Source organism: Ursus arctos, unplaced genomic scaffold (assembly GCF_023065955.2).
Source record: "Ursus arctos isolate Adak ecotype North America unplaced genomic scaffold, UrsArc2.0 scaffold_6, whole genome shotgun sequence".
In the NCBI taxonomy this organism is placed as follows: domain Eukaryota; kingdom Metazoa; phylum Chordata; class Mammalia; order Carnivora; family Ursidae; genus Ursus; species Ursus arctos.
The window spans coordinates 23,337,773-23,352,199 of record NW_026623078.1 but is presented as its reverse complement, the minus strand read 5'-3'; the positions used below and the strand labels follow the sequence as shown (position 1 = coordinate 23,352,199).

General features: G+C 40.2%; 2 protein-coding genes and 1 long non-coding RNA gene across 10 annotated transcripts in view; 2 read left to right on the top strand and 1 right to left on the bottom strand.

Moving 5' to 3' along the window:
* The window catches only part of PDE7A (phosphodiesterase 7A), a 258,747-nt gene extending 254,406 nt beyond the window's left edge, over nucleotides 1–4,341 (top strand). For 6 of the 8 annotated variants that reach the window (XM_057307668.1, XM_057307666.1, XM_057307667.1 and 3 more), the window contains one exon: nucleotides 905–2,709. In XM_057307668.1, coding sequence (XP_057163651.1) covers nucleotides 905–1,113 — 209 coding nt within the window. In that variant the 3' untranslated portion in view covers nucleotides 1,114–2,709. Of the gene's footprint in view, nucleotides 1–904; nucleotides 2,710–3,825 lie in introns of those variants that run through there. The other 2 variants (XR_007188030.2, XR_007188031.2) reach the window with 1 other exon arrangement.
* Nucleotides 4,342–6,780: 2,439 nt separating this feature from the next.
* LOC130542860 (uncharacterized) lies at nucleotides 6,781–14,426 on the top strand. Its single transcript, XR_008957704.1, has 2 exons — nucleotides 6,781–10,062; nucleotides 10,778–14,426. It is a non-coding gene; the product is annotated as an uncharacterized LOC130542860 (long non-coding RNA).
* Nucleotides 11,376–14,427, bottom strand: part of MTFR1 (mitochondrial fission regulator 1) — a 63,961-nt gene continuing 60,909 nt past the window's right edge. Inside the window, 2 exon segments of the mRNA XM_057307665.1 lie at nucleotides 11,376–12,857; nucleotides 13,701–13,869. Coding sequence (XP_057163648.1) covers nucleotides 12,789–12,857; nucleotides 13,701–13,869 — 238 coding nt within the window. The 3' untranslated portion in view covers nucleotides 11,376–12,788.

The window sequence follows — 14,427 nt, the reverse complement described above, 5'->3', positions numbered from 1 at the left end:
CTTTCTTTGACGGCAGTGGTGACATTTTTCTCCGTTTGTTACCTCTTTCTCTTCACCAGAGCACAACTCCTTGAGGGCACACCCTGTCTGTCTATTCACGGCTGCCTTCCTGGCCTCCCTAGAGCAGTGCCTGGCCGATAGTCAGTTCTTGGTTAATATGTATGGAGGGAATGGAAGAAATGGAAGACAGCCTTATTTCCAATATTAACTACTAGTTCATACACCACGATTTGTGGCACTTTTCTAATTAAAAGTAGTAGGTGCTAATTGCTTTCATTCCAGATTGTTTTGTTGCCTAAATGTAACCTATGTGGTCTGTGGTCCGTGTGGTCTTTTGCTGAGAAGTAGTAGTTTTGGAGGTGAAGAAAATTTAAAAACCGTTACATAGCAGTGACAGAACTTGAATTTTGTCATGAGTTTGGCTCTGTAAACTCTGACTTAAATCAAGTGGCCAGTTGTAAGCATGACCAGGTGTGAAGATCGCCATCCCTGAGGGACTAAAGCAGAGCGGCCACCACCCGTGCCACTTCAGTTCCCGCCTCGTCCCCGCAGGCCTGGAAGACCCCTCTCGGCCTCCAGCTGGCTCACTGGAACAGTCTGTCCTGCTTTCCGCGGAGTTGAGAGGGCCCCTGAGTGTTTGCTCTAATAGGATGTGGTTGTGCAGCTGAGAGGAATCGCCAGAACAGATTTGATGCGTTTGTAGTTCACCTTTACCTAAAGTCCCACTGAGTTCCTGAATAGGTTCTTCAGAGAAGTTGGGTAAATTTACACGCGCACACGCGCACACACACTGAAAACGTACGTGATATTGGATTAGGACTGACGAGAATACACACTGCGTAGATGTTTTGAAGATCAAGTGTCAGCATATATGTTAATGCCCTTTTTCTCTTATTTTCTCAAGGTTTCATGACTTACCTAGCGGAGCCTTTATTCACAGAATGGGCCAGGTTTTCCGATACCAGGCTCTCCCAGACCATGCTCGGACATATGGGGCTGAACAAAGCCAGTTGGAAGGGGCTGCAGAGAGAACAGTCCACCAGTGAGGACACGGACGCTGCGTTCGAGGAGTTGAACTCACAGTTATTACCTCAGGAAAATCGGTTATCATAGCCCCCAGCAGCAGCGGGACAGACTGCCTCCTGCAGGTTTTTAGAAATGTGAAACGGGGTCTCGAGGCGAGAGGACGTTCTCTTGGCTGCCAAGGTTTCCGAAGGAACAAGGCCAGCGTTATTTATTCCCAAGGTGGCCCCTCTCGGATCACGTGACCCCACTTTTTAATTATAAGACCCGAACATCCAGCAATATGCATTTGGCTTTCGTGTGAAACCTTGAATATGCAAAGCCCAGCAGGAGCGAACCGGAAAGGAGTAACAGAGGAAGTTTTGCGGTGTGCCACGAGTTTTTCGAAGCATTTGTTCCTCGAACCACGAAACTTGAACCGTACCTTCCGGCAGAAATCTCTTGGAATTGAACCAGTCTGATGCAACATCGTGTATCTGTACCTTCCACTGAGTTCTCTCGGAGAAGATGGACATGTGAAGTGCCCGGCCTCCGCCGCCTCCTGCAAGACTCGATGTTTACAGATCAGCTCTGAACTCCTGGTTCTACGTTGCCTTGGAGCATGACTGTGAAGGAACCACTGAATTTTAAAGCTCAGACTGAACCCGCAGCTCTTTTCCCCGGGTTTGCCTTTTTTCTTCTCTGGATGCCACCAAAGCCTCCCATTTGCTAGAGTTTTATTTTGCGCACTGGAACCTGAGCATTTATCATAGAGTACCGCCACGCTTTCACTCCAGTGCTGTTTGGCAATGCAATTTTTTTTAACGATTCGTTTTTAATTTGGGGCGGGAGGGGAAGAACACCAGTGTCCTAGCTGTATTATGATTCTGCAGTGAAGACATTGCATGTTGTTTTCACTACTGTACACTTGACCTGCACATGCAAGGAAAAGGTGGAATGTTTAAAACACCATAATCAGCTCAGGGTATTTGCCAATCTGAAATAAAGTGGGATGGGGAAGTGTGTCCTTCAGAGCAAGGGTACTACAGTCCCTTTCGCTGCAGTGAGTGAGAGGTATGTTGTGTGTGAATGTGTGGATGTTTGCGTGCATGTCTGTGCATGTGTGACTGTGCATGTGTTATATTTATCCATGCGGGAAAGATTTGCAATGTAAGCTTCTATTTATTATTTTAGAATGTGCCACAGTGCGCAGCCACACTGGGGGAGGGAGGTGGTGAGCTGTGACAGGCTGCTCCAGTTGCCTTAAACTATGCAGACAGCTAAGTGACCAAACTTCTTGTTTTGATTTGAAAAAAGTGCATTGTTTTCTTGTCCCCCCCTTTGATGAAACGTCACCCTTTGATGGGCCTTTTGATGTGAACAGATGTTTTCTAGGACAAAATCTAAGGACTAATTTTAAAACTTCAAACATTCCACTTTTGTAATTTGTTTTAAATTGTTTTATGTATAGTAAGCACAACTGTAATCTAGTTTTAAGAGAAACCGGTGCTTTCTTTTAGTTCAATTGTATTTCCCTTGTTACTGTAAAAGACTGTTTATCGATTATGTTTACAGTTTGTCGCAACAGCCATTTTCTTGGGAGAAAGCTTGAGTGTGAAGCCATTTGTAAAAGGCTTTGCCATACTCATTTTAATATGTGCCTGTTGCTGTTAACTTTTGATGAATAAAAACCTATCTTTTCACATATTTATCTTTGATATTTACCTTACAACTCCATCTTTTGGAAATCATAATGCTAAATTACTAGGAAATCGAAGATTTAGCTTCTTGGTTCTAGCATTCACTCATCAGGTATCGGTGTAGGCAGAGCTCGGTGCAGGCACAGTCCTTTCGGGTGACGTACCGTTATCTGCACCTCACGAGGGAGCGAGCGAGGGGCCCCAGTTAGGTAGTTGGCTCAGAGTTCTGACTAATACAAGGTAGAAGGCAGCTTTGAGCCCAGGCCTCTCGACTCCACAGCCGTATGGTTCCCGCAGTTGGGAATTGCACAAGACATCAGCGCCTGTTGTAAGGACTAAAATACTAGTGCTATTGGCCGTTTTAAAGTAAAGTAATAAGGAATGGCCACTTCATTCTGCTTGATTGATATCAATGTCAGACAGGCACCACTGGGCCTCTCCTGAGTCTTCCCAAGTCCAATTCATTAGAAAGGAGATAGTGCAAACTTTAAAGTCAAACATACTGTCATTATTTGCGTAGAAGAGTGATGTCCAATAGAAATATAATGTGAGCCATGTAAGTGAAGTATCTGTTTTCGACTAGCCACATTTTAAAAAGGAAAAAGAAACACATGCAATTATTTTATTAACACTTATCCCAATATATCCCAAATATTGTATCATTTCAATATGTAGTCATTATCTTAGAAAAAACAATTGTTGAGATGTTTTACATTCTTTTTGGGGTACAGAGTCCTTGAAATCTGGTGTGTATTTTACACTTACAGCACATCTCAGTTCAGACTAGCCCCATGTCAAGTGCTCAATATCCGCGTGTGCCTGGTGGCTGCCATATTGGACAGCGCAGGTACAGAAGCCTGATGGTAGTCGAGTGGACTGTATCTGGGGACGGTCAGTGGCCACTTAAGGTGGCACCATCTGGGCAAACCTGATGCATCTGGAGTCTGATGAGATCTTTACAGGCTCTGATAAGATCTTTACAGACCTAGTATGTCAGCACATGGAAAGTGGACCTCATAGGAAACTCACATTAACCAAGCTCACAGTAACTGATATTTTTTTGTAAATGTATTTTTTTATATTTACAATGGAAATATAATTATCAATCATTCTCTCCCTTTAGGCAAATCTTCTTGGGAAGTCAGATTATGATCAGCGGTTACTTGGTGAGCATGGATTCTGGGCCAGGGAAGCAAGTTGCCTCATGCAGCCATCTCCCTGCGGGGATAAACTTGCTGATGCTCCTGTCCGTGGACCAGGGGGCGCTCTTCCCCTGGATGATGCCGGAGAGTCGCTGCACCAGGGGGCGCTCTTCCCCTGGATGATGCCGGAGAGTCGCTGCACCAGGGGGCGCTCTTCCCCTGGATGATGCTGGAGAGTCGCTGCTGGTAGTTGCTTCTCCACATCAGCCTCTGATCGGCACATGCCGTAGATCTGCCAGACCTTCAGCTTGGTCTCAGTTGAGCCTGCCTGGGCCCCCTCCGCCGGCGTGTGATTGCTTCTGCTCTGATCCATTGTGTGTTTCTTATTGTTTGATAGTCAAAGGATTATCTTATTTCCATTTTTGGGAGAGACACCTCAGTGTTGCTCCCATTTCCTGCCTACACATATAATAAACCCACTGGAAAATTTTGTTTTGTTACATATACTTGGAGGTCCCTGTCTACAGCCCTGCTTCTGAAATATAACCTATATTCCTTGAACATTGATTTTCTAGAAAAAACTTGAGGAAACAGTTGAATAATTTAGAAGATTGCACTTAAGTAAATGTTATGGAACAGAATTAAAATTCATATGAATTTTTAAAACGGGGGAGACTTCAAAGAATTGTTGAGCATGTGGCAGACTTTTCGGGCTCTAGGCCCAACACTTCAGTCGTGGGGGGGCATCTCCTCTGCTCTGGGGGTAAAAGTCCACAGAAAATTTTGGCACAAGCCTTAGCTTAATGAAAAAAAATCTGGTATGTGGTCAATATTTGTATTCTGTAAATGTGATGGTTTATAATGATCCTCTTTGTATAAAAGCAGCAAATATTTTATGTCCTTTGCAAACCTGGGAAATCTATTTGTACCTGAGGTACAGGTTAGAGGTGCTAGTAATTCTTTGAAGATTCCTATAATGGTTTCTTTGTCCAAAATGCTTTCCTGGCTCTTTAAGCTTTGTTTTCTTAAAACTCTCAAACTTTTGCGTCAGAGGTTTACAGTGTTTTCATGTGAACTTTTTTAATGTGTAAATATTAAATCCTCTCCCAATCAGTACCTTCTGCTTTAGAAAATACAATGATAGACAGCTAAATACACATTCACTAATGTTTTTAAATAAATGTGCAAGAGTTCATCTGGGCCATTCGTTGCTTGCTAAGGATCTGCAGACACGTGTCTTTCGGAAGGCCCCCAAGGGTCCATGGTCTGTAGGTGGAATGACCACTACTTGGAGGTGAGCCGACAGGGAGCACCCAGCAGGTCTCATCCGCCTTCTAGTCTCTTGTGCTTTAGCACAGGGCTAGCACAAATGGCCATCAATGAATGTTTGTGGAACAAACTAATTGGTACCAATGTGTTTCCTCTTTAGCCATCAGTCTAACACTGAGCAATTACATCAAAAGTTGTCTGTGCTGAATCATGTGGTCAGCAGCATCTGGGTTCCTGCTGCGTGCAGACAGCCCTGCACTGGATGTAATAAAGGTATTGAAAATTACAAAACCCTGGTCTCTGTTCTCAAAATGTTTGGGTGACAAAATGATGTGCAAAAAGCATTCTATAATATGGCAGTTTCTGTTTTACACGAAACGAGTGCAAAATATTGGGGTGTGTTTTAGGAGAATGGTTTAGTTTGGTTAATGATGAAAATGACACCCATTTCTAGTAACTTAAATTTTTTTAACATCCGTGACTGATAAAATTATTTAGCCTTCAAATCTGATTCTAATATACATTCTCCACATCTTCACCAACACATGTTCGGTTTCCTTTCTGATAAGAGTCAGTCTAACACGTGTGCAGTGATCCTCTGCTTTCGGTTTGATTGACGGCGGTGAGCGTCAGTTCATGTACCTCTTCCGTCTGTATGTCTTCTGTGGAAAAATATACAAGTCCTCTGCCCATTTTTTTAATGGGAATATTTGGTTTTTTTGATACAAGTTATGTAAATTCTTTATATATTTTGGGTATTAACCCCTTATCAGATGTATGATTTGCAAGTATCATCTCCCACTAAGTGGGTTGCCTTTTTGTTTTGTTGATGGGTTTCCTTGGCAGTGCAGAAATTTTTCGTTTGATATGATCCTGCTTGTGATTTTAATAAGCCTTCATTGCCCTTGCCTGAGGAGACTGGTCCAAAAACATATTTCTAAGATCAATGTCAAAGACCTTACTGCATATGGTTTCTTCTAGGAGGTTATGGTTTTAGGTCTCCTATTCAAGTCTTTAATCCATTTGAATTTATTTTTTTATATGGTATAAGATAGTGGCCCAGTATTTCCAACACCATTTACTGAGATATTGTACATCCTTGGCTCCTTTGTCATAGATCAATTGACCAGATATGCCTGGATTTATTCCTGGGCTCTTTATTCTGTCCCATTAATCTATAGGTCTATTTTTATGCCAATATCATACTGTTTTAATTACTAGAGTTATATAATAGAATAGGTTTTTAAATCAGCACAGTGCCTCCAGCTTTCTTGTTCTTTCTCAAGATTGCTTTGGCTATTGGAGGGTCTTTTGTGATTCCATACAAATTTTAGGATTATTCTAGTTCTGTAAAAAAAAAAAAAAAAATATATATATATATATATATATATATATATATATATATATATATATATATATATATTGGTGTTTTGATAGAGATTGCATTGAATCTGTAGATTGCTTTGGGTGGTATGAGCATTTTAACAATATCAGTTCTTCCACTCCACGAGCATGCTATGTGTCATCTTCAATTTCTTTCATCAGTGTCTTACGGTTTTCATAGTATAGGTTTCACTTCCTTAAATTTATTCCCAGGTATTTTCTTCTTTTTGATGCAATTATAGATGGGATTATTTTCTCAAATTTTTTTCTAATAGCTTAGAACTACAACTGATTTCTGTATGTTAATTTTGTATACTGTTTTTTTAAAAGATTTACTTATTTTAGGGGGGGAGGACAATGGGAGAAGGAGAGAATCTCAAGCAGACTCCCACTGAGTGTGGAGCCGGATGCGGGGCTCAGTCCCACAAACCTGAGATCATGATCTGTGCCGAAATCAAGGGTAGGATGCTTAACGAACTGAGCCACCCAGGCCCCCGTTTACCGCTTAACGGAATTAGTTTATAGTTATGATAGTACTTTGGTGGAGCCTTTGGGGTTTTTTATGGGGTATGTCAACTGCAAATAGTGAGTTTTAATACTTTTCCTATCTGGATACCTTTTCTTTTTCTTTCCTGATTGCTGTAGCTAGACTTCCCTATACTATGTTGAGTATTTTGCATCTATGTGCATTGGGGATATTGACCTGTAATTTTCTTTTCGTATGGTTTGTCTTGTGGTATCAGGGCAATGCTAGCCTCTGTAGTCTTTATTATTTCCTTCCTTCTAACTTTAGATATAAAGTTAGGTTTATTTGGGATTTTTGTTTCTTGAGGTAGGCTTATTTTGCCGTGAACTTCCCTCTGAGAACTGCTTTTTACTGCATTCTATGGCTTTCGTAGAGTTGTTTCAGTTTTCATTTGTCTCCAAGTGTTTTTTTATTTTCTCTTTGATTTCTTCATTGACTTTCTGTTTAATAACATGTTTTTTAGTCTCCATGTGTTTGTGTTTTTACCAGTTTTCTTCTTGTAATTGATTTCTAGTTTCATACTGTTGTGATCAGAAAAGATGCCTGGTATTTCAATCTTCTTGAATTTATTGAAACTTGTTTTGTGGCCTAACATAATCTCTCCTGGAGAATGTTCTTGTACACTTGAAAAGAATCTGTATTCTATAGTTTGGAGGAATGGAATGTTTTGTATGTATCTATTAAGTCCATCTGGTCTAAAGTGTCATTTATTAAGGCCAGTGTTTCCTTACTGATTTTCTCTGTGGATGATCTATCCATTGATGTAAGTGGGGTATTAATGGCTCTTACTATTAAAGTATTACTGGCACTTTCTCTCTTTTATGTCTATTAATATTCTGCTTTATATGTTTACATGCTCCTATATTGGCTGCATAGATATTTACAAATGTTAGATCCTCTTCTTGGATCAACCCCTTTATCATTATGTAATGCCCTTGTCATTTGATACAGTCTTTGTTTTTTTTAAAAGATTTTATTTATTTGAGAGAGAGCAAGTGCAAATGGGGGGATGAGCAGAGGGATAGGGACAAGCCGACTCGGTGCTGAGTGTGGAGCCCAAGGCAGGGCTCGATCCTCAGGACCCCGAGGTCATGACCTGAGCCAAAATCAAGAGTCAGACACTGAAACTGAGCCACCCACGTGCCCCCAGTCTTTGTCTATTTTGTGTGATATGTGTATTGTCACACCAGCTGTCTTACTGTTTCTATTTGCATGGAATAACTTTTTTCATCCCTCCACTTCCAACAGATGTGTCGTTAGATCTGAAGTGAGTCTCTTGTAGGCAGCATATAGACGGTCTTTTTAAAACCCATTCAGCCACCCCCTATGTCTTTTGAATGAAGCACTGAGTTCATTTTTTTTTCCAAATCAAATGCAACATTTAATAATATAAAATATTAGCTACATTTTTTGCTAACAGTCAATGGGTCAAATGAACAAACTGATCACAAGTGAACCCCATTTTAGTCAAAAATCTAATGCACTCCCAGTGGGGGCTGACATTGTTTTGGAAAATACCACGTGTTTGAAGGTAGAACATCTCCATGTTTTTCATCTTTAAAACCACCTCCTAACAGAATTTAAGAGATTCTGGGATGCAGCTTCCAGGCGCCAAAGAAATTAGCCTTCTCACTAACTGTCTTAGGTTTCAAGTTCGTTGACATTTAACATAATTATTGATGAACATGTACTTACCGCCATTTTGTTGTTTCTGGTTTTGTAGTTCTGCTCCTTTCTTCTTTTGGTCTCTTCCCTTTTGGTCTGACCATTTTCTGTTATGTTTGGGTTCCTTTCTCTTTATTATTTTTTGTATCTGTTGTAGGTTCTTGGTTTGTAGTCACCATGAGGCTCATGTATCTTGACCTGTATACGTACTAGTCTATTTTAAGATGATAACTGCTTAAGTTCAGGCACATCTGAAAAGCACTAATTTTTACTCCCTGCCCCCACATTTTATGTTTTGGACATCTGACATTTTTGTGTATCCCTTAAATTACTATTTATTGTAGTTACACAGTTGATTTTACTGGTTTTGTTTTTAACTTTCATACTATTTAAGTATCTGCTCTACTGCCTTTACTATATTATTTCCTTTACCAGTGACCTTTTTTCCTTTCATATATTTTTTTTATTTCCAGTTATGGACTTTTCCGCTTAAAGATGACCCTTTAACATTTCTTGTAAGGCTGGTTTGGTGGTGATGAACCTCAGCTCTTACCTGTCTGGGAAACTGTCTTTCCTTTAACTCTGAATGTGACCCTTGTAGGCTAAAGTATTCATAGTTGTAAGCTTTTCCCTTTCAGCATTTCACATATATCCAGCCACTCTTTTCTGGCCAGAATTTCTGCTGCAAAATCAACAGAGAGTCCTATGGGGGCTTCCCTTGTACATGACTTTTTCTCTGGCTGCCTTAAAGATTTTCTCTTTACCTTTTGCCATTTTAATTGTAAAACATCTTGGTGTGGCTCTCCTTGCAGATTGTTTTCCTGGCTGTTTCCCTTACCCAAAGTTTTCAGCTATTAGTTCTTCAAATAGATTTGCTTCCCTTCTCTCTTCTCCTTCTGGGGCCCCTATAATGTGCATGTGAGTTCACTCTATGTCCTCTCAGTGGTTCCTTGACCGAGCCTCACTTCATTCTCCCCCGCCCCGCCCCGTCTGGCTTGGATTCTTTACTCTTCCAGACTGCTGAGCCTTTCTCTTGCATCCTCTAGTCATCTGTTAATCCTGCCTAGTGTATTTTTCATTTGTTCGTCTCTAATTGGTTCTTTTTATTTTCTCTGTTGAAGTTCTCCCTGAGTTTACCCACTCTTCTCTCAAGTCTACTGAATGTATTTATGGTCATTACTTTGAACTCTTTACAGGTAGCATGCTTCTCTCCATTTTGAGGTTTTGTCCTTTCCTTTTGTTTGGAACATATTCTTCATTTTGTTTGCCTTTGTTTCTATAAATTAGGCAGAACAGCCACCTCTCCCAGTCTTGAAGGAGTGGCCCTGGTAGGAATGCCCCCGTGCAGACTGCTGGTGCCTGACAGCTCTGGATGGTAAGCTGAACTGGGAGCAGACACAGGCCAGGGGTATGCTATGCACACTATGCTAGGGCACCTTTGGGGGGAATGGCTCGAGCTGGTGGGGGCCTGAGGCTCACTGGGGTGGTCCCAGCAGGCTGGCTAGAGTGCCTGGACTCTGCTCCAGTCTACACTATCAAGATGGAGGGGAACATAAACAATGGTAATCAGCAGTGCTTTCCACCAGAGTCCCAGCAGTTTCTCCACCATTCGTCTGACACTCTGCGGTTAGGAAATGGATCTCCTTCACTCATAGGCTAATTGCCCTTCAACCACTGTTGGGGTTTTTTTGTTTTTTTTTTTTTTGTTTTGCTGTGCCCCAGGGCGGACAAGCCTGCACACAGCCTCCTCCAGGATAGCCCTCCTTATGTAGTTTGCTGCACTGGGGGTGGGGTTCCTGTCATTACTGTGTTGGTCTCTAGCCTACGTTTCTCTGTGTGGTTCCTCTCGTTGTACAGAAGCTGTTGTCTGTCAGCCCTCAGTTCTTCAAGAACAATTGCTTTATATGTAGATTTAAGCAGCTCCCTACACCACTATCTTGGACTACCTCCCAAAAATTTAAACTTCTATCTGCCTGATTCTATCCCCCAGAGAAAACTTCTAATTTTGAAGTAGTTGTTTGTTAGAAGGATGGTTTTTCCAAAGTATTTGTTTCTGGTAGTTGTTACCTCGTGTTGTTTTTTTCACTCAGGAATTTAATGTACCAAGAAAACAGGATTCTTGTACTGAAGGGCCTATGACTGACTTTTCCTGCTCCACCCCAAGCTTGTGCAAGTAGTATACAGGACGGCACCTAGCAGAAATCAGTCTACTGGAAACTACAGTGACCTAATATAAAATCATGTAAGTAGTAATTATTTCGCTCTCTACCACTCACAGAATGCATTCAAACTCATTTCATTTAATCCTCAACAATTTTTTGAGCTGAGCATTATTCCCATTTTGAAAACAGTATGACTTGTTTAACTCCATGTCCAGTGCTCTCTGACCCCAAGTCAGTCAGGATGTACATATAGTGAGCCTCTGGACTAGTCAGACCATAGGAGACAAAACATACTAGTTACTTAACTAACTTTCTGGGCTTCAGCTATAAAATGTAAAGTTTAACTATTTTTATCATCATTCACTTCAGGCATTGTGTTGAGTGGGAGAGACTGAATGAGACTGGTGAATATGTGGCAACAGATTTCCACCTTAAAAATGCAGAAAGCAAATTCTAAAAAATCTGCATGTACGATATAAGAGAATCTTTCTTATCCATTAAGAAAATAATATATAGGCCCTTATGGTCCAAGGAAAACATAAGTTTGCTTTATTTCACAACAGTAATTGGAGTAGTGGCCAAAATTCAATACTGATACAAATATAAATTCTTAGGTGGTCAAAATATGTAATTCAGGCAAATTTTCTGAATTTTTTTAAAGGCAGAATTTTTAAGTCATATGAAACAATCAACAAATGTAAAATAAGTCACAGTTCAAATTTAAGCTGGAGAACATTGCACATATTTTCAATAACTTAAAAGTAAATGCCTACTCTTCCTATCTCCACTTCTTATTAGATTTAAATAAATCCAAATATTTACTCATGGTAGGAGATTCTGGCATTAACTATAGCTGAGTTTAACGGAAATACAGAAAACCATAAAGATTTATCAAGCATTCACAAATGATCACTTAAATAGCAATCCCTCAGAAGCCCCCAACAAGAAACGCTGTTCTCCACTTTCTAATAGCACCTAAGGTTTGCTGCATAATGTAATTCAACAGAACAGCACTGTGAACAATGATATACAACTTATAGGAAATTGTTTCGCCCATTCAAGGTTTCATTATAAAGCTATATTTGACCAATATTAAAAATCTTAAAATTCCATTATACTGCCATTTCCACTATGTATTAACTTAGCAACAAGTCTTCTTTGTGATGCCATTTATTCAACTGGGGAAAAAAAGATGATGGTACATTCTGGTTTTTACTTGTTATAGATTTAATTCAATAATCTGATTTCTCACTATATGAAAACTAAATTTTCTTCCTCAGCGCTGGACAGCACTAAAGTGAAAACAGCTTCCATAGTCTTTGACTTCCCCTTAAACGAAAGCATTATAGAATTTTCAGCAGTGAACATTATCTGGTTCCTACTTGAACCCCATCTCCAAGGAAATGAGAGAATCTAAGGTAAAAGTCCTATTCAAGGCAAAAAGGTTCCAATCCGAAACACTTCACTCCGACAACCTGTGCTCCACCGTTGAGGAGTAAATGATCAATGACAACTAGCGACGGTAACACACCCTCACTGACACTATTAAATCTCATGTATACTATTATTTTATATCCAAATATATGCATATGAAATATTTGCAAAGATAAATTAGTGTTAAGAATTAAAAACATCTACAAATGTTTCTTCTGAAATCTGTATAATTGTTTTCGAGACTAGAAATCTAAACACGCTGCCTATACATTAAAAACACATGTTATGTCTGAATACACGTTACGGAAAACTTCAGAACTAATCTTCTCATAAAAAACCAAACCCACAAACTTAGAGTGCTTTTGTTATTGCTGAATCTAATTAGACTTAAAGGAAACCACTGAATACTAAATCCAGGTATTTACTAAATAGTGTGGATTTCTACTTGCCAAACAGCCCTAACAAACCAACAGCTGAAACAAGGATTGTTTTTCTCTGCTGTCTCTTAGGAAGTTGAGACATTTTCAATTAAAGCCTTCATTTTTCCTGTAGACTTCAACATGTGTGGCCCAAACTAGAAAAGAAACAAAAAGTAGAAATAAAGATACTGGTTCAGGTAACAGTAATGACCCATTCCCCTCCTAATCATGAATCAAAGGTCTGGGTAGGTTCTGCATGAAAAACCAAGAGGCTAGAGAATATTAAAACCTTCATGAACTGAACATGACACATTAACAGAATGAAAGGTAAAGAGGTAACCAGATTACTTCCTAGAAAACTACTATCATCTCAGAAGACTATCAACTTTAGTCCTATTTTACTTCTCTGAGTAGAAGAATGAAGTACAAGGTTTCCTTTTTTCAATGTCTGAAGAGTTTCAAAGATGCTAGAATTTCTAAGATACCGGCCTCTCTGGGGTGGGTAAGCACATATTCCACATGACAGTAAAGGGAATGTATAAATTAATATCTGAGTTTCCGTGAAATCTGCTCCATCTCCACCTATGACATGAAACACATCCTGCAAGGCCCAGGTCAAATCTCACCCTCTTCAGGCAACTTCCACAGGACACCCTAAGGGAAAATGATCTTCCTGCACTTTGAATTCTCTATCGCGACATACATACTGTCCTAAGATATAAATCTTATTATAATGAATTTCGCTTCATTATGCTTACATATAAATAAAGCACAGCATGGAAAATTTAATACTGGAGATGCTAAGTAGGGAAACCAGGAGTTGTTTTTTACTTCCTTTTTATGTTCTATAAATAATCTACTTGCAGGTAGGGGCTCAGTTCCCGAGCACATCCTTCTGAATCTTGCCGAGACCCCAGCTGAATGTCACAAAATCCAAGGGCTCAGCAACGGAGTAAACTGCCATGCTGTACAAGGAAGAAGGGGGACCTAATACTCACCAACACTGTTTCTGAGGTGGCCTCTGGTGCAGGTTTTGGAATTCCTTTTTCAACTTCACCTTGACTATCGCTTCGGTATCGATAAGCAAATTTCTTTTTCAGAGCCTCTGCTATGAGGGCAGCAGGGTCAGTAGCATCCACTGGTTTGGGCTTTATATCCTGTTCTGACCTTCAGGAAGTGAACAGAAACCAAAGGGACATTTCGATATGCTGGCATCCCTCAGAGAAGTACGCTGTGTGCCTTTACATGCTTGATGGCACCCCTCCAGCATCACAGATCCCCAGTGAAGTTACTGACAAACACGGACAGAAGGGAGACAGAAACCCGAGATTTACGGCTCAAAGAACACAAAGATGCCCAATGAATAGCTTCTCAGTTCAACTCAAGAGCACGGATTACGCTCTCCTTCAGGCCAATCACAGTCCCATTCTTCTCCCAAAGCCTAGTGACTGCCATAGTAGGTATACGACACAGCTTTATGGAATGAACAACTGGACAATAACATAGACTTTACATAAAAGAACTTTAAATGCAATGGGGGGAAAACTAAAAAGTAACCTGGAGATGTTTGCTAATTTCTTAATTATACAGGAGACACGTGGGCCTTGTTTTAAACTAAAAACTAGAACTATTCATGGAAATCAGGTTATAAAAGACAGTTCTCAAGAAGTCTAGACATAACAAAATACAAGACATAACAAAAATAAAGTGTGAGAGAAGGTAAAT